This window comes from Phyllostomus discolor, chromosome 7 (assembly GCF_004126475.2).
Source record: "Phyllostomus discolor isolate MPI-MPIP mPhyDis1 chromosome 7, mPhyDis1.pri.v3, whole genome shotgun sequence".
In the NCBI taxonomy this organism is placed as follows: Eukaryota; Metazoa; Chordata; class Mammalia; order Chiroptera; family Phyllostomidae; genus Phyllostomus; species Phyllostomus discolor.
This window is the reverse complement of record NC_040909.2, coordinates 125,005,619-125,032,267: the sequence shown is the minus strand read 5'-3', so window position 1 is coordinate 125,032,267 and position 26,649 is coordinate 125,005,619. Positions and strand designations below refer to the sequence as shown.

At 46.5% G+C, this 26,649-nt stretch overlaps 1 protein-coding gene across 3 annotated transcripts in view; it reads left to right on the top strand.

Moving 5' to 3' along the window:
- The window catches only part of SAMD12 (sterile alpha motif domain containing 12), a 344,026-nt gene that overhangs the window by 142,604 nt on the left and 174,773 nt on the right, over positions 1-26,649 (top strand). For all 3 annotated transcript variants that reach the window (XM_028533859.2, XM_036031374.1, XM_036031372.1), the window contains exon 3: positions 4,694-4,823. In XM_028533859.2, coding sequence (XP_028389660.1) covers positions 4,694-4,823 — 130 coding nt within the window. The remainder of the gene's footprint in view (positions 1-4,693; positions 4,824-26,649) is intronic.

Below are 26,649 nucleotides of genomic sequence, written 5' to 3'. Positions count from 1 at the left end.
TGGGCCTCGTGTAAGCTCACCCAGTGAAGAGTTTGTACAGCCATCGGGAGCTTAAAGTTGCAGTGTTCTCTTTAAATCCAAACCCAGTAAATTAAAGGGGAATTTATATTCCAAAGCAGATAAGGGATAATTGGATTACACAATAAGATGTACCTTTAAAAGTGTTTTGTATATATTCTTTCAATAACAAACTTATTCATTTTTTTAAAGATTTTATTTATTGTTGGAGAGAGGGGAACGGAGGAAGAAAGAGAGGGAGAGAAACATAGATGGCAAGAGAAACATTAATCGACTGCCTCTCGTATGCCCCCAACCTGGGACCTGGCCTGCACCCCAGGCATGTGCACTAATTGGGAATCGAACCAGTGATCTTTCAGGACAATGTTTAACTCACTGAGCCACACCAGTCAGGGCACATGCTTCTTTAAAGCATGACTATCTTATTAGCAGAAAAGCTTCAAGTTTACCTTAAAGAACTTGAAAGTTAGGTGTTTTTTTCCAGTTAAATACAAATCAGAAATTACTAGAAAGCATAGCTGAAGTTATTGTCTAAAATAGAATCATTTGCAAAAAAAAAAATAAAAAGGCCGTTTGCAAACCAACTTCCCTTCAAAGACTTGTCTTTTGCATAAAGGGAAGTCTTCATTATGAAACAGAAAGCAAAGGCACTTTCAGCCTGTCCAGAGAAGGACCAGGGCCGACTCAGAAAGGCGGCACCTGCAGCTCTACTTGGTGTCCCAAGGCACAGAGGTTAGAGTAACCAAGTGCCTCCAGCCTCTCTCAGGGCAGCAAAAGCCACCAACGTCGTCTCCAGAGCTGTGGGTGCTGTAGCAGCCCAAGCATGGAGGGAAGAACTGGGGCGAGTGTGTTTTAACCTTTGCCTCTGGGCCGGAATTTTCTTTGATTAGTTTACTGTTTCTAATGAGTATGGAATGTTGTCTCTTTGTTTTAAAACTATTATTATTTTGGTTTAGGCTCACATTTTGGAAAAAAAAAATACAGCATCTCAGAGAAAATACTCATGTATTGGGTGTAAACAGAGGCGTGAGTGTTGGGTGGCCGGAGAAAGCAGGGCGGTTTAAATGACTGTGCTGAGTTCCTACAACTCCCCGCTGCCCAGTGGGACGGTGTGATACATAGATGGGTGTGGGTTGAACAGGTGCCCGTTGTTTTGAATTGCACATGGAAATAAAGGGCGAGGTCTTTAAGGGAGTCAGATTATGACATTCACTGCCCCAACCTGGTTGCTTTGGGGGCATGAGGCATCACAATAGACGGAGAAGTCCTGAGCCAGCGGCGGAAGGTGTTGCAAAGAGAAACTCAGGCAGAGCAAAGGAAAGTGCGCCCCCTCCCCCCTCGGAGAATCCAGAAAGCAGCAGCAGCCTGGGGCAGCTGGAGTCACCCTGGCTCTTAACGTGGAGCAAACTGATACCAGTCTCATAATAAAGCTAAGGCAAAAAGTCAGCTGATTCATGGGGCCAAGACTTGTATTGCCATCGATTAAGGACGAATGAATGGGCCTTATTCATGGTAGGAAATGTTCCCCTTCCCATTCTGTTTGCTATACCAGGATACATGGAGGCATGTTCATACAGCCTTAAACAAATCTATGCCCAAAGCTTTGTATTTTTTGCTGTCCTGGCAAGCAATTACCAAATGACTGCTTAGCAAGAGTACATATTCTGAAGGAAAAATGAATCGGCTTTTTAAGTGCTAGCCTCAGACCACCTGGATTTACGATAACAGGAATATTTATAACAAAAGCATACACGGCGGGTGGGTGCGGTTGAGTTCGGAGATGACTTGTCATGTTCGAGTTCATCTCCCTCTGGGTCTCCAGGTGAACGGGCCGGCGCCGGGGCCGAGAGTGCTGTCTGTCTTAGGAAATGCACAGGTTAAAGAACGACCCTCCTGGAAGTTTAGTATATTGATGTGTAAGCAGTTTTATCCTCTTGCCTTTCCCCTCCTAATTTACAGCCTTCTGTGACTGGTTTATAGGAGTTTTCAAGAGCCGTGATTAGCTTTACTTGCAGGGAACTTGCAGAGGCTTTTGGAGTGATGATGTGTCCGCTATGCACTCATCCAGCTAATCCGAAGGCAGTGTTTAGAGCAGGAAAGAGCCAGACTCAGAGGTGCTGTCTTGTGGAATGTGGCGGTAAGTTCATTTCCAGCTCAAAGGGCCAAAATTCTAGTTTCCTAATCATTCAAAGGACAGGCGGTGAGGATGGACAAGAAAGGGAAAGACTAAACAGCAAAACGTTCACTCATTGGTACCATCCCTGCCAGAGGTCCTCGTCTCTCACCCAAACCAGGAAAGCCGAGGGGACACATCTGACTCGGAGAGGCAGGGTCGAAGGAAGAGGCCGAGTTTGATTAGGAGCCAGGTGAGCGCAGCACAGGTGTGTGGAGGGCTGGACCTGAAATTCACTGCACACTAAAGAGGAAGTAGGTCTGTGAGCGCAGACTCAGTGAGGGCGGGTTCATTTCGTTAATTCATTCACTTATTCGCTGTGGCTGTACAGAGCAGCTATTAAGCGCCAGGCACTCTGGAGAGCAGTTACAACAGTTGTGTCTTCGCTGAGCAAATAACTTAGCATTCCAGTTACTAGGGTTGCAAAACAAATAACCCAGAACTTAGTGGTGGAAGACAACCGTGCACGATGCTCACGGATTATGTGGGTCAGGAATTCACTCAGGGCTCAGCAGGAACAGCTGGTCCCTGAACCCTGGTGTCTGGGGGCCTCGGCGGGAGGACGCGGAGGCTGGTGGCTGGGGTCATCTGGAGCGTGTGCACATCTGTCTGGGGTTTGGGGCTGGTGGTTGCTGTAAGCTGAGATTGTCGCTCTGCGATTGGCCCACGCTCCTGCACATGGTCTTTTCGGGTGGCCTGGGCTCCCTCACAGTATGGTGGCTGCGTTCCAAAGCCGAGCACCAGAGAGGGTGAGCCCGGCAGACACCGCGTCTGCCACCCAGCTGCAGGGTCACACAGATCCTGGCCCCGACTGTGCGGCGCTGCACTGGTCAGGACCATCGCGGACTCTGCAGAGCTCCAGTCGGAGGGAGAAGCACCAACCCCAAAATCCAGTGGGGGAAGGCCAGCCCCAACCCAGGAAAAGCAGATACGGATACATGCACACATGTGTGCATGCATATGCACATATATGCAATATATCATATTTCATAAGGCTGGAAGAAACAAGTTACCACAGCACAAAGTAAAAAGTGATCTAAGTATTGTTTGTGATTGTTTTCTGAAAGATGGCACAAAGAATCACACCACTGAAAACATAGTAATGAAAAACAACATCCGAGCACTGTGCTTTCCAAACTTGAATCTCCTGCATGTCACTTCCATTATTTTGACTGTTATCTTATTATCTGCATGATTGTTTCCTTGATTTGCAGTATTTTTCTTCACATTGACCTACTGGGTTTTTTTACTCGAGTTTGTTTTAAAGGGAAACTAGATAGTATTTCTGAAAATAGTATTTCTTTTTTGCCGTCATTTATTTGCCATAAAATAAAAGCAACTTCAAATATAATAAAGTTAAAGCAAGTTACTAGACCCTCAATAGACTGCTGTCTTTTGAAGGGGCTGATGCTGAAGGGACTTCTCTCTTTGTCAGAAAAACATGGTAGCAGGAGTTAGAAAGAGGATAAATCACACTCACACAAAACTGAGGCTCTCCCCTTGGCTTAATGGGAAAGACGGAAAGAGAAGCGAAAGCAAGCGTGCCCTAGTGAGAAGGTGGGGGATATTGACAGCCATGCTGTGTGCCTCCCAACATCCTTTAAAGAATCACCAACAGTATAACCCTACTTTGTTGTTGGCAAATACTTACACCTGAATGGTAAAAATTATACATAGCTAAGCTTGTATCTAGCTAGGTTCAATCCAGTGCCTGGGATGCGTGAGGGAGACCCGCACCTAGCAGCACAGTTGACTGTTTTCAACAAATAAATGTATTTGCAACCTGCCATCTGTCAAAGGCTGGGTGGGTCCTCGTACCCCTGTTAAGACTGGCTTTGTACACACCTCCTTGAAAGACCCAGTGAGCAATAAAGGGCCTTGGCTCGCTGGCTTCCACAGAAGGCTTAACTGCCCCCATTATCTTATGACCATTCCTCGCATGCTGGTGGGATTGTCTTCTGGCCTCCCCACTGCAGCATAACTAGTGTTCCCACGCTTTACAGAACCGCCCTCAGTCCTGTGCTCCCAGGCCGACTTGCACTTTCTAGTATGCGGTATCTGAATCCTGTCACATTCATTTTAAAAATACTTATTAGTGTCTGCCAGTACCAGTAGGCTCTGAAGATATCAGAGGAAAAACGATGGACACTTTTTTGGAATACAGAGGAAGGCCAGTCGGGAGTAGCTATTCCTCCCCTCTAAAATCTGGTTAATTGCTCAGCGACCCCATTGCCTTGTTGTTGTTAGAGCATCCCTCAGAAACATGGTTCCCTGGAGGTTTCTCCCAGTAGAGATGGTAACGGGAGGATAGAGTCCTTTTCATGGGCTTCTCCACCAGGAGCTTTTCTTTCTGGTTTTCAGGGGTTTGGAGAAGGCCTGCAGAGGTTAGGGAGACGACAGCCAGATATTTATCCCTTACCACACTCTAGGACTGCTCATAATAGTGCCTTTCTGGGCATGGGGTTGCCAGTCACCGACCTTCTTTGCTTTCTTTATTTGTAGTCAGCTACGGTGAAGCTGTCCAAACCGGTGGCTCTGTGGACTCAGCAGGATGTCTGCAAGTGGTTGAAGAAGCACTGTCCCAATCAGTATCAGATCTACAGCGAGTCATTCAAACAGCACGACATAACTGGTAAAGTATGCAGTATCCAGAACATTTCATCCCCTCCCCCCACCGCGATGGCCTTTCCCGTACCCGCGCAACGCGACGGCGTCTTCCTGCCGAAGTTCCCTGGCATGCGTGTGCTTTAAAAGGGATGATCAATTCCAGACCTGGGTGAGCCATGCTACTTAACAAGCAGAAGACATTATTACAGAGGACCGTGGTGGAAATCAGGGCAAGGGGCTGGGGGGGTCTAGAGAAAATGAAAGCAATCCTAGAGAAAAGAAAGGGAGGAAGTCTTTCAGATCAAATTGGTTACAGGATCAATAGGTAGATATTCTAAGTAGAAAAGATTTCCAAGTAGGAAAATTCCGAAGTGACTGTAATACTAACTCCCTGCCCCTGAGTAAGTTACCTTCACAATACTTCAAAGCACAAATTAAGACTCCATTTAGATCAAGGGGCTTTGAGCACTGTGTGTGGTGGTCGAGAAGCACTCGGGAGCACGAAATATGATGGTATAACGAGCTGTAAAAACCCTGCGGGTCAAGTCTCTCAGCTGTAGAATGGGGTGGGCGAGGGGGAGAGGACAGGCCTTCTGTGGCAGGCCATCAGAGTAAGGGGGTCTCTTCCAGACCCCACCTGCCCTGGCGCCCTGAGTCTACTTAACCCGCCAGCACCTCCCTTTCTCCTCCCCTGCAAGCACCGTCGTGAAAGCTAGAGCCAAGGAACAAGCTCCGTGCACCACACCTGTGCTGCAGGAGGAAAAAAAAAAAAACACAGTGTTGAAAAGTCCTGGTTCTAGTTCAGAATCATCCCTGGTGCTACGAGAAAACTGACACTCCAGTGGGAAAGTGACTTGCTCCAGAGCAGCTCGGCACTCGAGATGCTAAGCCTCTTTCCAAACTTGCACTTTCTATCTGCCGAAATCCTAACCTCTCTCTCTCTAGTCTATTTACCCCTATTGGTTCGCAAAGGGGCGTGTTAAGCAGAAAGTACTTCCTGTTGCAGTTCAGTTTCTGCCCATAACTCCGAGACCTGGGGCAGATCCTGCCTCCTCAGGGCAGGACACGGTGGGCAGTTTCCAAGTGTGTTCCCTGGAGGCGGCCTGTCTGTTTTGTGTATTTGAATTGCATAGAAAACTTCATTTGGAATAACCCTGAGTTTTAAAAAGCCGCTAAGCCAAGTTATCATAGAGCCCTGCAGACCAAGCTGATAATGTTTAAAGTATATAAAGAACACACCCAAGTGTAGCTCAAGCTGACTACACACACCGTGAAATACTCCTAACTTAAATGTAAAAAAAGTCTTTAATTCACTTCCTCTCTCCCCGCCAACCAGAGGTAATGGCCCACCGCATGAAATTCCTGAAATCCTGCGGGCAGAGCTGGAACTTGGCTCAGGTTCCAGGGGTCCGATTTTACTTCTCAGTCCCTCCCTAAGGACATAAGAACATCCGGCGTCAGGTCAGTCACTCCACCCCCAGAAGTGATCAGTCACCCCCAGAAGTGATCAGTCAGTAGGGAGCCATGTGGCTGACCCTGGTCGCCTTCATCAGACAATGCCCCCCTAATACTTCTCACTGCCTGAGACAGTGAGGGCGGAGCCTTCTTCGGGATCACACTTGCCAGTGGTGTTACCGCTCATTGGGCGGGGAGGGGATTGTGAGATGCCCTTGAGGGAAGGGTAAGCATTTATAATGGCTCCAAGAGGATGAGCGTTTTGCTCCACGGAAACGAAGGTCTCGTGCTTCGATGCTTGTGGAGCAAACGGTACCGCTTCCCCAGGCTTTCTGCTGAGAGACACAGGAAAGGGCGCGCGGGAAGGGGTGCGGTTTCCAACAGCCGTCGTTTTGCTTTGGGCGGCGCTCGCGGTCTCCGTGGAGCACTGCTGGCGTAGGTCAGCGGCAGCCTCCGGGGGACCTCGGGCAAGATCCCGGCGAGGGCGCTGAGCAAGTTATTCAACCTCACTTCCTCATCTCCAAACTAGAGATGATACTAATGCCCGTCTCACAGGGTTCTTGTGAAAATTAAAGCAATCAGTAAGCGAGTAAGTCAGCCCAGTATTGACACCTCTTGCATGTCAGCATGGCATTATTATTTACCGCATTTTTGGACCATAAGACACACCTAGGTTTTAGAGGAAAACAGAAAAAAAAATTTGAAGCAAAACATGGTAAAATATTTAACAACATAAGTAACATAATATTTCACCTATAAATAAATGTAAACAGAACTCAACAGCAGCACCAACAACCATTACTCCTCCCAAATTTGGCAGAGGGGTGGAGGGAAGGTGCGTCTTATAGTCCGAAAAATACAGTATGTTGAGACTCGGGGGGAGGTGTCTGACAACATACTATTACTTCGCCCTACGGGGTGGCCTGTTTTCTGGCAAGAAAAGCAAGCAGGGAATCATCTGGGCACTTAGGGATCAGAGGGAATGATGGCAGATAAACATGGGGTCCACTCCTTTCCGGCACTCACCTATCCAAGGTCACTTTCTTCCCCTGTTCTCTGGCCCAAGGTAGAATGTAAAATACCCAAATGGTCACAAAGGCCCAGCGGCCAGAAAAGAGCTCTCAGAACCGGGGCCAGCCTGCCGTGATCAGCTCTGTGAAGCCAGAAGCAGTGGGAATCCTGGGACACTTGCAGGTTGTAACCAGCGAAAGCGAGGAGGCTTATAAAATACCAAGACGGAGACAGAGCACTCCTGAACAGCCTCCTCAGGCAGCAGCGTGACTTAGGGGACGGTCAGGGCACTGGGTGCAAGTGCCAGGTCGCAGAAGCCGGCAGCTGCATCTGTGCGGTGCGATTTTGTGAAGGTCAGTCGATGACTGCATCCTTCTTCAGCTGTACGGGGGGGGGGGGGGGGGGGGGGGGGTCCCAGTCTCCACCTGATGGGGCTGCTGGGACAGGCGCTCATGGTCCTAGTCAGCATGCAGTGAACGCTAGCTGCTGCTGTTTTCTGAGGTGCTGTCCTGGTTTCTATGCATGTAAATAGCACATAAACAGGTTAAATCCATCCATCTTTGTTTTTATGAAAATTGGGAAGGGGGCATCTGGGCCTGGTGAACATGCCGAGCTTGTCTGCAAGGCTGCTATAAAGGTGTGTCTCTGGTTTGTGCTTAGATTCTCCTAGTACTGCCGTTCATTTATCTTCCTTAAAGCAAGGATCTCCAGTATAATGCTCATCAACGAGGCACGGTGTATCAATGTAACATACAAACAGTCCCGTCATTTACAGGCACATGGTACAGGGAGTGTAAATAAAAAGGATACGTATTAAATGGGAAGGAAAAAGGTTGGGCTTTCTGATCTCAGATCTGGGTCACTTCCCCCCACCTTGTCCTCCACCCCCACCCTTGGACATGTCCCAAGTTCCTCATCAGTGAAATGACAATATTTATCTCAAAATGGTTCTGGGGAAATTAAATGGGATGATGCAGGTGAAGGGCCTAGCTCAGTGCATAATAGACATTTATCCACTTAGCAAGTATTTATGAAGCATCTACCCTGTCCCAGGTTTTGGGAATACAGCGATAAATAAGATGCCCAGTGATCTGTGTAGGTAAAACTTTGTGCTTCCGGAGAAAACTATGCATCATCCACAGCGCACTGTTTTGGGTTATCCAAGTCTGTTTCTACAGAGCTGGTTTACAACTCTGTAAATCCCTCGGTAACTGATAGCAATACAGAATAATTCTTGTTGTAGACGTGTAAATCCCTCCCCACGGAGTTTCACTTGTCTTCCATAGCTGCCGTGACAAAGGTGAGTTTTGCCTTCCACTGACACTTGGGCTTCACTCTTCCTGGTGTGTGAATGTGTGTGCCCTTTGGGTCCTCCTTTGGGTGCAACAGGCTATCATTTTCCTCATTAATGATTTACAGAAAACCTTAAAATGTGCTCATTTTTGCATTGATGATAGTCATGATCTGAAGGTTTTTTTGCAAATGTAAACTTTCACCTTGGTAGTTTAATTTTTTCATTTATGTTTTAGCCAGTAATTTCACTATATTAACATTTTCTGATGCCTTTGTTTAAAGGACATTACATCCTAAACAACCCCCCCCCAGTTTCTCCAAAGTCGAATAAGATACATTGTAACCCATCAGCATGCAAAATCTTTTGCAAATTTCCTGTTAAAAGTTCTGAGAAATTCATTGTGTCCAGAAGGTACCTGCTATTTTGTGGCAGATGTGTTTAATCAGAAGAGAAGCTGCTAGTGTTAACTCCCTGCAGAAGAGCTCTTAAAAAGGCCTAAGCTGGTTAGAACGCCTGAGAGACATTAGGATAGACAGATTTAAATCATCAGATTAGGCTCCAAGGAAAGAAATTTGTCTATTTTCCTGTGCTTGCAAGATTTCTCTCCCCAGCTTTCTGAGGCCTGGCTTAGAATGCTGATGAGGAAGCTCCACCGGGGCCAGGTGTGAACTCACAGACCACTTTTCCGATTCTCTTTTATGCACAGCTGGGAATCTTTCAGGTTGGAGGAGCTCCGCCCCGACTGTGCCCAGCCTCACCTCTGGTGGCTGATAAGTCCGTTCACCTCCTCCAGCAGCAAGTACGGGTCTGAAAAGCGTTCTTTCCCCTGCCAACTTGAAAGACTTATGTTGGGGGAGAAGCTCTCAGACCCTCCCAGAATACAAAACATGCCTTTACAAGATATTTTGAATGTGTAAAAGGTATTTGTGTTGGCTGCTTTATGGACCGGCAACAGGCATCCTGTAGACATCCAGATGTGTGTATACATGAATAAATAGTTATCATGTGCGTTTCCCCTGCAAATGGTCAGTATTGGTTTGACCTGTTTCTTAACGGTCTCCTGCAAAAGAGAGGAATACTTCCGACCTTTCGGTGCCTCAGGCACTGCCCATTTATACCTCTTTCCCCTTTTCCGAATGCTCTGCTGAGATGCAGCTCCTGCAATCTAGCAGCTCTGCCTGTGCTGCGGAACAAAGCCAGAGCCTCTTCCTCTTTTTCAGACCTCCAGTGTGTGGCTCTGGGTATTTGCTAACATCATTCCCTTCGCTGGGGACTTCCCCGCAGCTTTCCACCCCTCTATCCTTCTGTTGTCTTTTATTACGGCTAGAGCTCCCAGGGACCAGTGGGGTGTGTCGTTAGCAGGTGTCAAAAGAAGTGGAATAATTACTTTATGTGACATACCTATGAGAATACTACTTATAGAATCCAGGTTAGCCAAATAAAATGTGGGTATATTTAACTACCAGTGTGCCTCCTCTGTGCATTTTCGTGTCTTTATTGGTTTTCCCTCTGGATGTTATGTTCTACTTTTCTCTCTCATTGTATTTTGTGATATTTCTCTTTGGTGTATGAACTGTTCTACATTTGTTACTGAGCCTCAGGCAGCATTTTTTATCTGCATAGGAAAGTTCCTGTCATCATCAGGGCCCACGTTTTCCCATAATCTGATTTTCCAGGAGCAGAATTTATCCTTTGTTTTTAAGCTCTTTTGATGGAATGTATGTACAAACGTCATCTTTGTGCCCCTCAGCATTCTTAAACCGAAGGTGCTGAATGTGTTTGCCTGGATGAGTCAGGGTCGTAAGCTTCTGGGTGTGGGAAAGAGCTTCAGTTAGGATGTCGTCCAAGATTTTATGGGGTCAATGAAAAATACCCCTTTCCATGAGAAGCATGAATGAAGATCAAAATATCAGCTCCATCCCTGATAAAGCTTCCTGGGAGAATGTCACTTAGGTCTCCAGACAAATCGATTTGCTAAGAATACTTTCCCCTCGTGTAGGCATTCTGCTCGCTGGCACAGCAGGGCCCTGGCCCTTTCTCCTGGTGGTGGAGCCATCTGCATGAGGCACGCGGGTCACAGGAGCGGGCGGAACAGGACACGGGGCTGAGCAAACCCAGTTCCTGCTTCCATGGGCGCCAGATAGCGGCCGGGAGCATTGGCCAGGGAAGTCCATCCACAAAGGAGGAGGGGGACACATGTCTTCCCCCCGATTCAGCCGAATGTCTCCCCACGCGTCCTCTCCGACATGTCTGCCTGACCGGCCGCCAGCCTGCGAGTGCACATCTCCAGGATGAGCATTTCGTAACTTTTTAAAGCAAATTGGTTTTTTTTTTCCATCTAAAATTTGTGATGGTGGTTGCAGCGTTTCATTCTCCTGACTCCTTCCTCCTCTGAGTTGCAGGCCCGGGGATCTGCCGGGCAGGGCCCTGCAGTGCCGTGCTCCTTCCTAGCATCCTCCACCCTCAAAGCCACCCGTTTCCGGAATGATCCCAGGTCGCCTTCAGTCTTGAGTTCAGAGACCACCTCCTACAGAAAGCGTTTCTTTCTCCTCCTCACCCGCCCTAAGTAGCCCACCATGCGGCTCCCAGGACAGGCCCGCCGGTAGGACTTCCCACGTGAGGTTAGAGTTGAGACGTTGAAGTATCAGAAGTTCTGCTGAGGTTTAACTGAAACTCACCCCTAGGTCCTGTGTATACACCCAGGTTAGAAACCTTTGCTGAAAAAAAGCCCTTGTTGGCTCCCCTGCACCCCACATCTTGCTGCCAGACCTCAGTGGAGCCATGGTGCCCTTCCCTCCGCCCCCTTGTCCTTCATCCCCAAGACCTGTTGAATGGACATCTCAGAATGCCCCCTTCTAAGCTCCCCCTTCATCTCTAGTGCGTGTCTTTCTTCTGCTGCCCTGAGGAGTTATGAGCTGTCTGATGAGATTTCCCTAAACTTTGTACCCTCTGTTTCATCTGTCTTCTCCTTCCTCTTGCTTCAGAAATCACGGCCTTGTTCCCTTCTACAGGTAGATATGTTAGAGGCTTTTGCGGAGGGTGTGTGTGGGGGGGCAGTGAGCCAGCAGAGAACTGACGTCAGGAGGCAAACAGTTACCCTGGAACCTGGACAGCGGGGGCAGGTGCAGGAGGTGCAGCCCTGGAGACTGGCTGAGCGAGAGCAGAAACCATCCCCATGATGCTGGGTAACAGATTCGGACTTTTCACAGAGAAGATTTAAAAATGGCCAATAAACACATGAAACTATGCTTAGCAATATTAAGTCATCAGGAAAATGTGAGTAAAACCACAATGAGGTGTCACTTTACCCCGAGCAGAATGGCTAAAATCCAAACGCCTGGCAAGACGAAGCTCTGCTGAAAAGGGGCAGCAGCCGGACCTCTTGCACACGGTTGTGCCGTGCGCTGCCCCTGATTTAAAAACCGCGCACCTCTCGCAGTCAATCACATGCTCATTAAATGTTCCTGCATTTCTGCTCTGAGGTATTTGTTTACCCAAGAGACTGGGAAACATATGTTCATAAAAATTCCAGTTCGCTCATCTCCAAAGGAGCTTCGTTCCAAGCAGACAAAGTTCTAAACAGCCGCCGGGCCCCCCAGGAGGAGACCGGGTAGACGAGGATGCTCTGCCGAAGCCACCGCTCGACAGCGGAAAGGGGCCGGACGACCCACGTGTCGCAGCTGCATGATTGAGCCTGACGCTGTGCCAAGTGAGAGACATGAGAGACGGGAGTGCACACGCTGTGTGGTTCTGGTCTTATGCAGCCGTGCGACGGGCGACGTTACCCTGGGGGACAGTCAGGCCGGTGGGTGCTGGGAACCGGGGGTGGGCAGGAGGGAGGGAGGGCGGCACAGAGGGGCAAAGGAGCTTTCTGTCCTGAAGAAAATGCTCTTTACGTCTTTGTCAAAAGGCGTCTGTTTTTCAAGTGTTTAAAATTTATTGTATGTGAATTTTAACCCAGTAAAGTCATTTTTAGTAACTTACGTGCTTTCCCAATTTTCCCAAGTGGCATACTGCTTTCTGAAAGGGAAAAGTGAAAATGTCATTCTACAGCTTTCCATGCTGACTATCGCATCATTTATATTAAAGATGATAGATCAGGTGGATGGATGGATACCTAGATGTGGTTTTATATTCCTCCGTTATCTGTAGGTATTTATGTAGATAGAAAGCATTGGAGTCTGAAAATGCACTTCATGCATCCTTCCCTGGAAGGAGAATCCGCAGGTATCAGAACGTTTTTCCAAAGACAGGTGCAGTTGTACCTGCGGTCAGAAGATGACCCCCGACAAAAAGACAGCGTATGTGCTTGCGTACCGAGCCCCCGTGTGCCTGCGCCTGCACCAGCGCACCCGGGACTTGGCTTTCGCAGACCAGTGTAATTTCAGAAAACATTTCGACACAGCGAATAGTTGCCACCATTGTCTTTTACACGTTGGTAATTCTTACATTAAAAACTACCCTCACCATCATTTTATAAACCGAAGAATAGTAACACCAACAAAAAATCTCATGATTTAAAAATGGAATAAATTGTACTTTAAGAAGAAAATACATTATTCTTATTTCTTCCAGTTTTATCACAGCACAGCATCACTTTAGAGTCCAGCGTAAGGAGACTCTTGCTCAATGGGGACATTTATTGATATTCTAAATATAGTGTGTGTTTCCTATTAGTGAGGACATTAGACAGGATGAGAGTGGAAGTTGTCCCCAAATGAACTATTGGTTGGGTCACAGGCCAGAGAGCTGAAACAGCAGGAATACCTACTTGTTTTACCCTCATATCTGACCCCAACACACCCCCATGTGCCCCCTCCAACATCTGCTGCCTACCCACTGCAGAATCATTACACTCCAGGCAGGTGGGGGTTCCCATGGCCCACGATTCCGTTTTCTCTTGGGTGCTATTCTCCTCCCCTCGCCGCTGCTGTCATCGATTTTGTAGTCTGGGAAACCAGGACCAAAGGGAAAGTCTTGCCCAGGTCCCACAGCCAAAAAAACGGACGGCGGGGTCCAGGAATTCGCCTTTGAGCAGATGGCGATGTGTGTGGGGCCCTTCACAGACATGCCTCAGCGTGGCTGCAGCCGTTTCTCGTGTCCGTCCTACATGGACACTGCAGGAGACCACTCCCGTCCTCGCCCCCCTACCCACTGCGTTCACGCTCGGCTCAGTTCTCAAGGTCTGACTCAAACTGTGCTTCTCTTCCCTACCCTCCCCCGGGGCCTTCCCCAGCAGAACTGACTTCCCCATTCCATGTTTTTTGGTACATTATTTGCAGCTATAATATCATACCACTTACCACATTATATTAGCATTATTTGGTTACATGTCTGTCTTTCTCCCAGCCCAGAAACTCCCCTAAGGTAGAAAGAGCATCTGATTGATCTTACTGCCTCTTCACTGTGTTAACCCAGGGCCTGGCATAATATAGCTGTTTTAGTAAGTGTTGATTGGATTAAATGCAGTTTGCTCTTCTTTTGATAGGCTTAGCACTGAACTTGGCCTTTCTTCATTTCCGTTGATAAGAATTCTTTGATTAGTCCTTCAGTCTCCTGATTTGCCTCCTTTTCATGAGCTTATCCTATACTTCCCCGTCTGCGGCTTCTTAGGATTATATGCCATTGATGTTCACGTTGGTCTGCCTGTCTCCTCGGAGAAGCCTGTTTTACTTTTTTAAAGATTTTATTTATTTATTTTTTAGAGAGGGAAGGGAGGGAGAAAGAGAGAGAGAGAAACATCAATGTGCCGTTGCTGGGGGCTGTGGCCTGCAACCCAGGCATGTACCCTGACTGGGAATCGAACCTGCGACACTTTGGTTCACAGCCCGCACTCACTCCACTGAGCTACGCCAGCTAGGGCTGTTACTTTTTAAAAGAGTTCCTGTCTGGCAGCTGTATGGAGCCCCACACTGCCATCTCTACACTTACCTGAATGACATGCTCTTGAAATTTTGCGGGATCCAGAGTCCTACAGCCCCTCCGGGAAGGTTTTCCAGGGCGGTTTCAGCAGGTCGTGCCTGGCGCTCTCTGCTCAGCACCGAGAGCGAGTGCCACTGTGTCGTGGCAGCTTGCTAGGCCCACTGCACTCCGAGAGACAGGTGTCACTCTGTAGGGTGGAAGGAATGTCGTTCATCTGCATAGCCTCTGTGGATGGCAGCAGAGCAGGAGCACAGAATCCGTCACACTGCAGGGACAGCTCTGTCTGTTGGCCCGCATTTCACAAATGACAACACGGACCCCCAGATGCCTGGATGATGCACAGCCCTTCGTGGCAGATGGGCTAACCGGAAACTACCTTCGTGATGCTGACACTGTGTCAGAGATATGGCTTACACAGGAGCAACGAGAGCAGGGAGTGGCCAGTACATAAAATTGCTTATACTGAACAGTTTTCCCCAACAGAAAGAGCAATTTCATTAGGTCTGGCACAACAGTGGAATGCTGTGTCTTGTGTAAAGGGGGTAGATGATAACTAGGGTCATGTTTTTGAGAGTTTCCTACTGTTTCCTGCCGAGGCACCGTGCTACGTACTTATTCTCAGTGCTGAGAGGCATTATCCTTGCCTCTGTGTGCAGAGAGACCGAGACACAGAGGGGATGGCTTCCTGAAGCCCACGGAGCCAGTGGGCAGATGACCCACTATCAGCGGGGAGAGTTCGTCTAACCCGGGTGTTGGCAAACCTTCTTTGTGAGGGGCCAGACAGGGACATTTGATTAGGCCGGCCATATGGTCTTTGTCACAACTACTGAACTCCGCCCGTGGAGCATGCAAATGAGTGAGGCGGTGTGCTCCAATAAAACTTTATTTACAAAAACAGACGGTCCTCACTCTGCCCAAAGGTGTTTTCTCAGCAATGGTTATGAAAGGAATGGAGAAGTCATAGTTTTTAAAAACATGTATTACTTTTTCTCCCTGTTTGTAGATTAGAAAATGTAGAGAATATACATATACAAAAAAAAGAAAAACATGTAAAATTCCCCTCTCATCCCAACATCCAGAAATCATGACTGGCACAGGCATTTGGGTGTCCGTGCCCATGTATTTATCAGGGTGGCATCATACCTTAGTAGCATAGCCTCTTTCCATGGAAAGATACGTGGCAAATGCATTTCCATGGCAGTTGTTAGATGCAAAATATTTTCTTTGGCTGTATCTTCTCTGGATGTTGTGTATATTTCTACTTTCAGGATAAATTATATATCGGGGGTCCTATGCTTCTCCATCCAACGCTCCACCCTTCCTTCCCTGTCTGTGGCCGTCCTGTATTCTTGCTTGTGTTTGGAATTCTCCTACCTCATACTCGAACACCCAGAGACTCAAAAACAGCACCCTCGAGCCCTGTGATCTCCATGTCCATGGCCCTCAGTTGTGAGATGAACTGTCTAGCATTTGTACCTCCAATACTGATCAGATTCCTTCACCTTTGCCCCGGCTGTGGCCAGCAACAGGCGGGGCAAATGGGCAACCAGAGAAGTAATGTATCTTCAAATCCCTGTCATTGTCCTCTGTAGAAGAGACCCCAAGGGGCCAGTGCAACTTCCTTGAATGTTTTCTTTCTGCCCGCTTTCCCCAAGACTCCTCCAAAAGGGAGGCTCGTGCAGCCTTCCTTACATTCATTACATTTTCAGTGTCTTTCCCCAGGGGTTGGGACACTCAGGTAACACAGGACAGGAGGACGTGAGAACCCCTTCCTGGGAGAGAACAAACTGGGAGCAGTTTCACAAGCTCAGGCCCTGGCTTGGTGTTCTTCTCGATAAAACCTTTCAGAGGACGGCGGGGCAGATCTAGAGGCGGAAAGCTGGGACTGCTGTAGTCACTCTGGAAGGATCTCAGCCCCACATCTGCCGTTTGGTAGTGAACCCACAGCGGTGATCTGGAGGAGCACATAGGAAAAGGGAGGACAAGACAGACTTACCTGTGTTTGCCAGATACGCTCACAGTGCCTTCAAGCCAAAGACTAGCCTCTCTTCCTACAAATACAGATGGTGACAGGGCGAAGGACGCAGGTGTAGCTGGGTGCAGGCACCAAAAGTGCTGCTGTAGGGTAGAAAAGGGAGGCAGAACTTTCTGTTTCTCTAAACGATTTCCTGAATGTGTTCGGTTCACTACTCTGAGGATGTCTCCAGAATCTTACAGATTGTATAACTCATAAGAAATTTCCCACCGATATTTGTATCACGTTTGAAATCTGTAAAGTGATGTCTCACACACACAAGCCAACTCAGAACCCCAGTGATGTAATATAATAGTAGATGAGGAATGGAAAGCTCGGGAAGTTGAGAAAACTGACCCAGCCTGCACAGCCAGCAGGTGGCGGTGCTCAGTTCCTCGGACACTTGCGTCTCCATTTTTAACTCCATTCCCAGGCAAGTTCCACCTCTCTTACTCCCGTGCATTTGGCCCTTGTTAATTAAATGCTCAGCCCAGTCATATTTGGCTATTATACAACATTCAGTGCTGTTCTGTGCCACAGAGCATGCAGACTATGGGGGGAAATTTTTTCAACCAAGGAGAATATTGTCTTCACAGATTCAGAACTCTACAATGATACATATCCCAGGCATGGTTGTTGAAGATCATTTAACACTGAAGTTATTGTCCACCAAAAGATACTGATTGGTACCTTCAACTAGAAACAGAAGGGAGAAAAATTATACTGAACCCCCCTTTTTATTTAGACGATCAGCAAAATGTCGGGAACACAGGGACAGGTGGACTAGAAACTGTGGAAAAGCAGATGTTTTACTGTTTCTCCCTGAGCTTGGGTTGGGTGCTATAGTGGCACGGACCTGTTTCCTGGTCGGAAAAGTATCCTTTATCATTCTGTCTGCTTTTTATTTAAGAAACTGGCTGGCTTCCTCTTGACAGTTTCTGTCATTTGTACCCCTCCCTCCTCATCACCTCTGACCGGAGGCATTTAGGTTGGATTTCCTCAGCACGCTTACAGAGAGAGGCCAGGGAAGCAGTAGAGCCGGCAGACAGGCCTGCTCTGTTTCTCGGAAGCAGCCACAATAGAAGTGGTTGTTTCCCTGCTCTGCCGAGGGTGAAACCAGGTCAGGTTCAGAAGGTGACCCATAGCAGGGCACCGCACCTCCTTGCCACTTAAAAAGCTAAGTGTTGCAAAGATACGCTCGTATATTGGGGACCACGACCTCCTAATTCCCCAAAATTGGCTGAGCTCATAAACATGACACAGTCACCCCTGAGGAGACAGGGGTGGTGGGGTTCCTGTTAGTGGGCATAAAGGACGGAAGAAAAGAAAAAAAAAAAAAAAAGCTGCGGAGGAGGCCAGCTGCGCTAGCCAAGGAAACCCGGCCAGGTCGCACCTCTAAACCAGGGCTCCATTTCCTCGTTTGCAGAACAATGGGGTTTGGATAGAAAACTTCTCAAGTGCATTTTAACAGTGAGATTCTAAATTGGGCTTTTAGCCATTGAATATTAAAGAAATCTCTGTTAATCATAGGTTATTATGCCAGGCAGCACCGTGGATTATGCTACTCATTAATTTACCCGGTTTTGTTCCAGTGCCCCTGTACGGCTTACAGTGTTTGACGATAACAGCACTTCCTTCTGTTGCCGATATCCCGTAGTTTAGAACTCTAATTTTTAGGGCTTCCCTTTGGATCCCAATCATTTGTTTACTTACTGAATATTGTATCGTGGTCTCTATTGAAGTTTAATTATTTACTGATTAACTAAATAATTTGTAATTTATCATAAGTTGCTAATTTACGAATCATTCATTACCTACTAATTGTTCAATTACCTTTAAATTAGTGCTCATTAATTTACTCAATAAACATTTGCTGGGCCATTACTTGATGGCCAGCGCCGGCAGAGCAGAGACACGGGCGGGTGGTGAAGGGAGCTGGGCTCCTTCTGGAAGGAGCTCACCGTGGCTTTCAGGAAACCAGATCTTCTGCGGGGCCAGCACGTGTGTTCCCCACGCCTCTTGGGCGACCTCATTCTCTTTAGCCCCATTTGTAAAAAGCCCGAAAAGGACACTCTGTAGAAACTTGGATCGCTACACATCTTTCCAAGACTGACCAAGTGAAAAGACCCTTTTTGATAATCCGGGAACCCTGCAAGATCAAAGTGAGCAACGGTAATCGAATCACCCACATCAGAGGTTTGTAGTATACAGTTACAAAATAGTATGCATCTGTTGCTCGTCAGATGAATATAGATGCTACGTATTTGAGGGGTGAGATAAGGGAGATGACTAGAGATACTGGGGACAAGCCTGGGGGTGGAGGTTAAATGGGGCTTAAGGATTAGCCTGTGAGTCCCCCTCTGTGGTCACGGGTAATACTGGTCAGGAGGCTGATCAGGCCCCAATGAGTGAAATTGTGTATCGCTGGGTGGTTTGGTTTGCACGTAGGACAGTTCCTTCAATCTGGGATTTTGGCAACTGCAACACTCAGTTCAAGAAACGAAATGTTATTTTAGATGAAACCAAGTCTTTGTTATTTGATTCTGCCCTAGTTTAAAGATTGTCTTTATTTCAACTGACTCCCTAGGGCATGTTAGAGATCCACTAACTAAAAGTGTAATGTCGTTGATGATCCTTTGCCAGAATTTGAGTAGCATACCCCGCAATAAAAGGAAAAAGAAAAAAAAAAAACCTGTTAATCCCTCTTGGCCTAAATTTTTTTCCTGGTCTCATTAACTTTCTAATTATTATGGTTAGTGATAATAGCAAATGCAGTCAATAATACAAGTTCATCACTTCATCCAATATTTTCTTGGTATCTTTCCCTACATCCGCATTTGGTGCTATCATTCGGTGGTTCCGATGGACAGTGCACATTCAAACTGCAACGTGATTCCACCGAAGCAAGGACTGTTAAACTGGTTCTGGAACTGAGCTTCCTTGGTCTGAGAGAAGGAAACCCCAGTTCTCCATTTGTAATACTGAGCATTAAGGTCTGTTCTTCGTTGTGCTGAGAGGAACGTCTCCAAAAACCTTGCAGGGAAACTGGGAAAGCCACGCTGGATACAGGAGAATCTGCAGACAGCTGTAATGGCTGGTCCGCGTGAGTCACCCGAGGCCGCAGGCGCTGGTAGTCCGATGGCGCTCCCTCTACGGTTCTAGCCCAAACGGGGCAGATCCCGACTTGTGAGCTGCCATTTCTGGGCGTGGAATGTGCCCTGGAGGTTTGCTTCTTTGACTTACGTGGCAGACTGGAGCATCATCCTTAAAACCTCCAGGGGAAGGCAGCCTGTTTCTGCTGGAGGGGAAGGGTTGCTGACGACCAGACCGGACTAGCACCAGACCTCCCGATTCTTCCGCAGCCCCGGGAAGGGTGAGCTTTCTGGCGTGCTCGTCTTGCACACAGCGCGCAGCCTCCAAAGTCTCATTCGGCCAAAGGATTCTTTTCAATCACAACCTTTTGTTAAGAAGTGTCCTTTTTTCCCCTTCTGTCATTCTCAGTACAAAAAGTAACTAATTATAGGTAGCAATCTACACACACACACAAAAAGACACTAGAACACAGTTATCTTTCCTTTTTTAATCATGGCGTTCCCTGAGGTTGGTTGAAAGAGATGAGTCCTGGCTGGAGACAGGCCTGGTGGTGTGGTTTGTTACCTGTCTCACTTCCTGTTAGAGATACCAGTTAAGTAATAAAATATCTTAGATGGAGGCAGGAGAAGAAAACACATTGGTAAAATAGTCTTTGCCAAAAATGTGTTGTGAGGGATGTCTTCTCCTTTGTCCTGAAAGCGTGCTTAGCCTTTTCTTCCCAAGGGCAAGAGCAAGAGCAGCACATTTAGTTTTTCAGTTGAGGGTTGCAGTTCTTTTGAGCTCCTCAAGGGGGAGCTTTCACACAAGCTAACTGTAGCGTACTCACCTCTGAGGTTGGACCTGGACTTGCATTGGGCACCCCCTTATCCATCCATTTCCGTCCTGGTAGGAGTCCCCCCTTTGGTATGCAAATTTTGTTCTTTTAATTGACATGCTTGCAATCTCTTGAAAAACTCCGTCAAGTTGTATTTGGATGTAAATTCATCACCTTCAATATCAGGTGCACCACTGTCTGTAATGGGAAAGGCCAGTTTGGTCAGTATCCCCACTGACCCAGAAAGCAATGGCAATTGTGCCTTAGACATTCACCTGGCAGTGGAACATCCTTATGGACAGGGTTCTGCAAACCCACCATTGTTCACAGCCACAGAAGCAATACAGAAGCTATACCAACCCGTTTTTAGGATGAATGTGAAAGGGAGGGCTCACTGTGTGATGGGCCTCAGGGCGTATGTACCCCCCACCCCGCCCCCACGCCCTGTCCCTTCAACACAAATCTCATTCAGTACGAACACACATGCATCCTTACTTTTAATGTCTAGGTGTAAGTCCTATCAGGCTCCTCTTTCAAAAGTAAGAGGGGAGATAAATGAATAACTGTACTTAAACTTCCTTGCTAGTTGAAACTGGGTATGAAGAAGACTTTTATTTTTTTTTCCCCCAGCAAATGATGAAAAGTTATTTCCCTTTGCATTTTTTTTAAAGAAAAAATTCAGATGCGGTACATTGTCTCTAAAATGTGATTTTTGGCAGGTGATTATTTGTTCTAATTCAGCCTCCCCATTATCCTCAGAGGTAATTTCCCGGGGGAAAAAGTTGAGACAGAGAGAAGACGCAGAATAACACTTCTCTTTATGATTCTTGGAAACAGAATGCCCTTTCATGAGAAATACAATCTTTTCAAAGAAAATGATTCTTCTGTTTTAACTCTAAATACTGTGGGAGGATATCTGTGGAATATAAATATTTGCAAACCTTTTATGTAAGCGTGCATTAACCAAACACCTGGTAAATGTTGCGCAGTTTATTAATGACTCGCAAAGCCTCCAAGTTGGGAAATACAGCCCTGCCGTTATGATCAGTCATTTGGCAGATAGTCAAGCCCGACAGCAACTGTTTAATACCTTTTTACCCATAAAGACGCCAAATCGCTGAAAACATCCAAGATTTCAGCAGATTTCCCTCCCACCCCTGACCCTGCACCAAATTGCTCAATTATCTTCCATAAAGAGTTCTATTATTCTTTCAAATTTGAAGTAATAGAAAGTGACTGTAAGCCATGTCATAAAATGGGTATTCTGCCATTCCTGCATGTCTAAGACCCTTTTGAAAGCTATGGCACAGTCTTTGCTCTCTTCCCATGTCCATTGAACACCTAGCATGTGCATGAAACTGGGCTACGCACTCTAGAGGCCGGGGTGAAGGGTGGGAAACAGCATGACACAAGATACCAACCCTCAGAGATCTTTAAACATAAGTGGGGAGAGCTGAAGCACAAATGTAAGTGACGTCGCATCTCAGAGCACAGACAGGTAATTATTAAGAAGTGGTTCGGGAAGGGAATTCTACAGGGATCAGAGGTGAAGCCGTTGTGGGATGGAGTGACCCAGGTTGATGCTAGGGTTCCAGAAGTTAAACTAGGCTCTTAGGGGATGGGGGGTATATGGGGGTGGGGGAGGCAGAAAGAAGGCAGAGGGTATTCTGGAAGGAAAGGGCAACAGAAAAGAAAAATGGTAGGTTGAATATTCCAAGTGTTTTAGGAACTATGCACAAAACTGTATAATTAGAAATAAGGCGTTTTTATCAGGGAAGTACCTTGAAATAAAAAATCGCATTGTCACTCAAAATACATAACACACATACATACCCTTTAAATGAGTGACTTAAAAGAGTGAATATTTAGCTTAGAAGTTCATAGCCTGGTAACTGAGGCCCAGTTTGGTGAGTGGTCCTTCTGATCTTGCCTGGATGCGTTCACATACTGTTCACTTGTGGAGGATGGACTTGACCGGATGACAGGAACCACCGGGACCTCTGCTCTGTGGCCCTGTCTCTCACTGCCAGCAGCGCAGGAGAAGAGAACTTCAGTCTTGCAAGTGCCATCAGTCGTTTGCTTGTGTCACGTTTGCAAACCTTCCATTTACCAAAGAAAGACACCTGGCTGGGTCGCCAGCACCAACCCAGCCCCGAGTATCCTACACATACTTAGTGAGCTGTTCCAGATATCTGCTGCTGCTTAACAAAATGCCCCAAAATTAGTTGCTTGAAAGAGTGACATTTATTGTGCCTCACAGGGTCCTTGGGACAAGAGCTCAGGAGGGGCTTGGCTGAGCTGTTCTTTGGATTCTGTGACATTGGTGGAACTCAGCCGGTAGATGACTGGTTCAGGTGGCCCAAGACAGCTTCACTCACATGGCTGGTGTCTTGGCTGGAAGTCTGGGTTCAACTGGACTATCCGGGAGAGTGCTGAACTCCACGCCAGCTTGGGGAGGCCTTAGGGTAACCAAACTCCCAGAGTCAGCCTCCCAAAGGATTTCTAAACAGAAACTGCATGACGCTTTTTGACCTAGCCTTGGAGTTCATGCAGTAAGCTCTGGTAGACTCTGCAGGCAGGAGCAGACACAAGCACTCCCAGGTCTTAAGAGAGGGGACACGGATCCCACCTCTTCATGGGACAGGCATAACAGAATCTGGAGACATGTTTTGAAGCCACCATGGTGATTCTACAAAGAACAAATGACATTTTTCCAACATGTGAATATACTAAACCCCTCAAGAAGACCAGACACCCAGAGACCCATCCTGTTATGATACTGGGCTCAGGCCCAAGGTCCAGGTTCTTATCTCAGTCAAGTGCAGAGGAAACTCCTACCTCAGATGCTATTCCCTGGGTGTGGTTCCTTTTGATCTGAAGACCAGTCAACGGAAGAGGCTAGTTCTGTGTCTTCCAACCTAAAATGGTAGAGCAGGCCTTGGTTGACCTCAGTTGATACAAGTCCACATCAGTTCTGAAATATAGCCCGGACCACACTACCAGTTCCGTTATCGGGGCCCCTTCCTGCTCCCTGGGAATGTCCTCCATGCGTCTTGGCTACATCCTCTAGGTCAAGGTCAGTACGTGATTTCTACAAAGAGATAGTAAGTATTCATCTTTGCATATCAAATTTTATTCTTTTTAAAAAAATCTTTTCAGAATGTGAAACGCATTCTTAGCTCATGGGACGTGTAAAATCGGGAGGCCACCCCCTAAATCAGAACCATCGGCTGGAGTTTGCCATCCCCTGCCGTGTATATCTTCTGTTACTGCCCTTTGGGTCATTTTTCCTTTCCACTTAAATAGCCTGTGTTTCCAGCCAAGTAGCTGTTTCAGCTTGTTTTCAGCTCATAGAGTTTTGAGAGTGCAGAGCTCTCTTTTTATTTGACAGTGGTAGTCCTAGCTGGCAAGGTATTCTGCCAATACAGTTCTCTTAAAAATCTTGTGGGTTTTTTAGAAACCTTATTGGAATTCACTCTATGAGACAAAATTCACGTGCATTAAAGCCTTTACAATGTGGCCTTCTCTGTCATGAGTCCCCTGTGAGACTGCTATGGGACAGTAGGTGGGCCCTTAAGATTTTAGAAGTTCTGTGTTTAACAAAGACAATTTCATAAGGCACACTCTTCAGGTCCCTCTGATACTTGTTTTTTTTTTGTTGTAGTTTTTGTTTTGCTAAAATGACCAATGATACAGCACCTCCGATCTTCTGAGGTGTCAAAAAGTAGCGTTAGAACCACCCCCTAGGTTCCCATTGACCACGCCTTCCTCACAATGCCCTAGATTTGATCTTTGCCCTCATACCCTCCCTTCCTTCCCTACTTCGATAAGGCTGTGCCGAGAGACACTGGAGCTGAGAAACAACTTTATTTTTGAACTAAGCAAGCCTGACTCCTTTATATATTCTCTAGAATCTGCTTGAAACAGCACATTTCCTTTTTTAGCTCCTCTCCCTTTATCAGTAAGTTATGAAATGCAGTTCAAAGAAGCCAGTTTGAAACTTTTGAAATTGTGCAAGAAATTTTCTTAGCCAGATTCTTCCATCTATTAGTACGTTTTAGGCTTTATGAACTACCGCAGGCACCGGGTTTTCTAAAATCTCCACCACTGTGGAAGACGGGCCTTCTTTCTTCCAACCTCCAACAGTGTTTTCCTCCCCTTCTGAAAACAGCGTGCGCCTTCCTCTCGGAGAGCATCCTCCAGGTCGTTCCGTATTTCGCCCAGCACCTGTTCCTAAAGTCCGTGAAAGTCGTTTTTGTTACCGTGGTCCTTACTTCAGGTAACAAGTGTTGTTACAGTGATCTATGGCTGCATAACAAAGAATCCTCACATTTTGTGGCTGTAAATAAAGAACCATTTTATCATATATCAGAGATTTTGTGCTTTAGGAATTTGGGAAAGGCTCTGCTGGGTGACTCCCAGTACCTGGTAATGTCAGTCAAGGTCACACTGGTCCTCACCTGGCAGAGAGACGGGCTAGAAGGTCTGTGATGGCATCACTGACACGTGTGGCCCAGAAGGGGCCATTCACCTACATGTGGCCTCTCCAACATGGTCATCTTAGAGTAGTTGAACTTCTTACATGACAGCAGCCCATGGGCCCCAAAAGCATGATAGCTTTTATTGACAACAAAGGCTACCGGTCAAAACAGACATAAACTCACCCAGACCCAAGGGGAGCAGGCGTAGTTCCTACCTCTCAGTGAAAGGAGTAGTAAAATATTCAGATCATATTTTAAAACTACCGCATGGACCATTAATGCAAATAATATTCAGTGTGAGGCATTTTCCATAACCCTTGCGGAAATATGTGGACTTGGCCTTGGACTGTCCAGCCCCTCTGTATCCGGTCACACTTAGCAGCACTCCCTCCCTTTCGGCCTTCATTGCCCACACTAGTATCCAAGCATTTCCAGTTTTTTGATCATACACCCCAGTGTAAGGCACATTCGAACATGTATGGTCAATATGTGTAAGTTCTTGTATGTGCCATTCATAAATAAATAGCCTAGTGATTATGCTCATGATGAGACAGAAAATAAAAGTGGATCTGATAAAAGCATTCTTAAATACCTTGCTAATTAAGACAAAAATAAATATTTAAGATGATATTCATAAGTAACTATAGTGACTGTAAATACATATTTAAAGTAGTCTTTTTTGATAGTTGTTAATTCAGGGGCCATTTTTCTTGTCAAAATAGTATATTATTGTTGTTTTTACTTCATGGTGCAGCTAATTAAATTTTTTTTTATTGGAGTAAAAAGTGCCAGTTCCACAGTTTTATTGGTTCTCAAGAACTGTTTTAACTTGTCTGTGTTATGTAAGTCAGTTTGGTTAGAACTTACTGTTGCATGCCACACGTCTGTTTGCTCAGGCACTTGTAAGCAGCATGTGTCCCAGGACACTGGTCGGGAGCTGGCGAGTGTGGCACCGTGGCTCCTCCTCAAGCCCGCGGAACCCTCACTGTCCTCTGGGGAAAGGCTTCAGATGCCCCACGAACTTTCAGCTAATGGACTCTTATTTTTTTAGATTAAAAAAATAAATATGGGTATATAGTCTGATATTTTCTTACCACACCCTAATGAGTCCTCTGGCACATGGTAGGGTGCAAACACATCATCCTGAAAGCAATTGACATAGAAGACATTCAATAAATACATGTTGCATTACTGGTTGTTGTTTTTTTTTTTCTTTAAGTCTAACACCAAGTAGGCACTAACATTTGTTTAAGGAAGAGTGAAATTGCTGTAACCACAACAAAAAGAAAGTTGCAGAAATCTCCGTCATTGGCAACAAGTCATCTCCTCGACGACTGAGTCAATACGTTGTGGAAAATTAGAACTTACTTTTTATGAAATGCATTCCCACTGCAGGCTGACTTGAAAAATTAACTTCCTTTATCAGTGAGGATTAACGATATTTCCTCCCCTTTGCAGCCTTTCCATTTTGTAATTTCACCTTGATGCCTTGGGTGTTACATTTCCTAACAGCCTCTTAAATGATTTAATTTTCTTTAACAATTAGCTGAGCTGAGTTTCCAGTATTAATATCATTTCGGTTCTTTTTAATGGGAGAACCAAAGCGTGTGGCATTGAAAATTCCTGCTTAAGGCCGCGTAGAGCATCAGTAACCATGCTGGGATTCAATTTAAACTTTTTTACCCAGAGGCTTTACCTGTGCTCCTTGGAGCCTCTGTGGCCATTTGATCTTTGCTTGAAATAAAAGAATTCATGATGATTAAATAA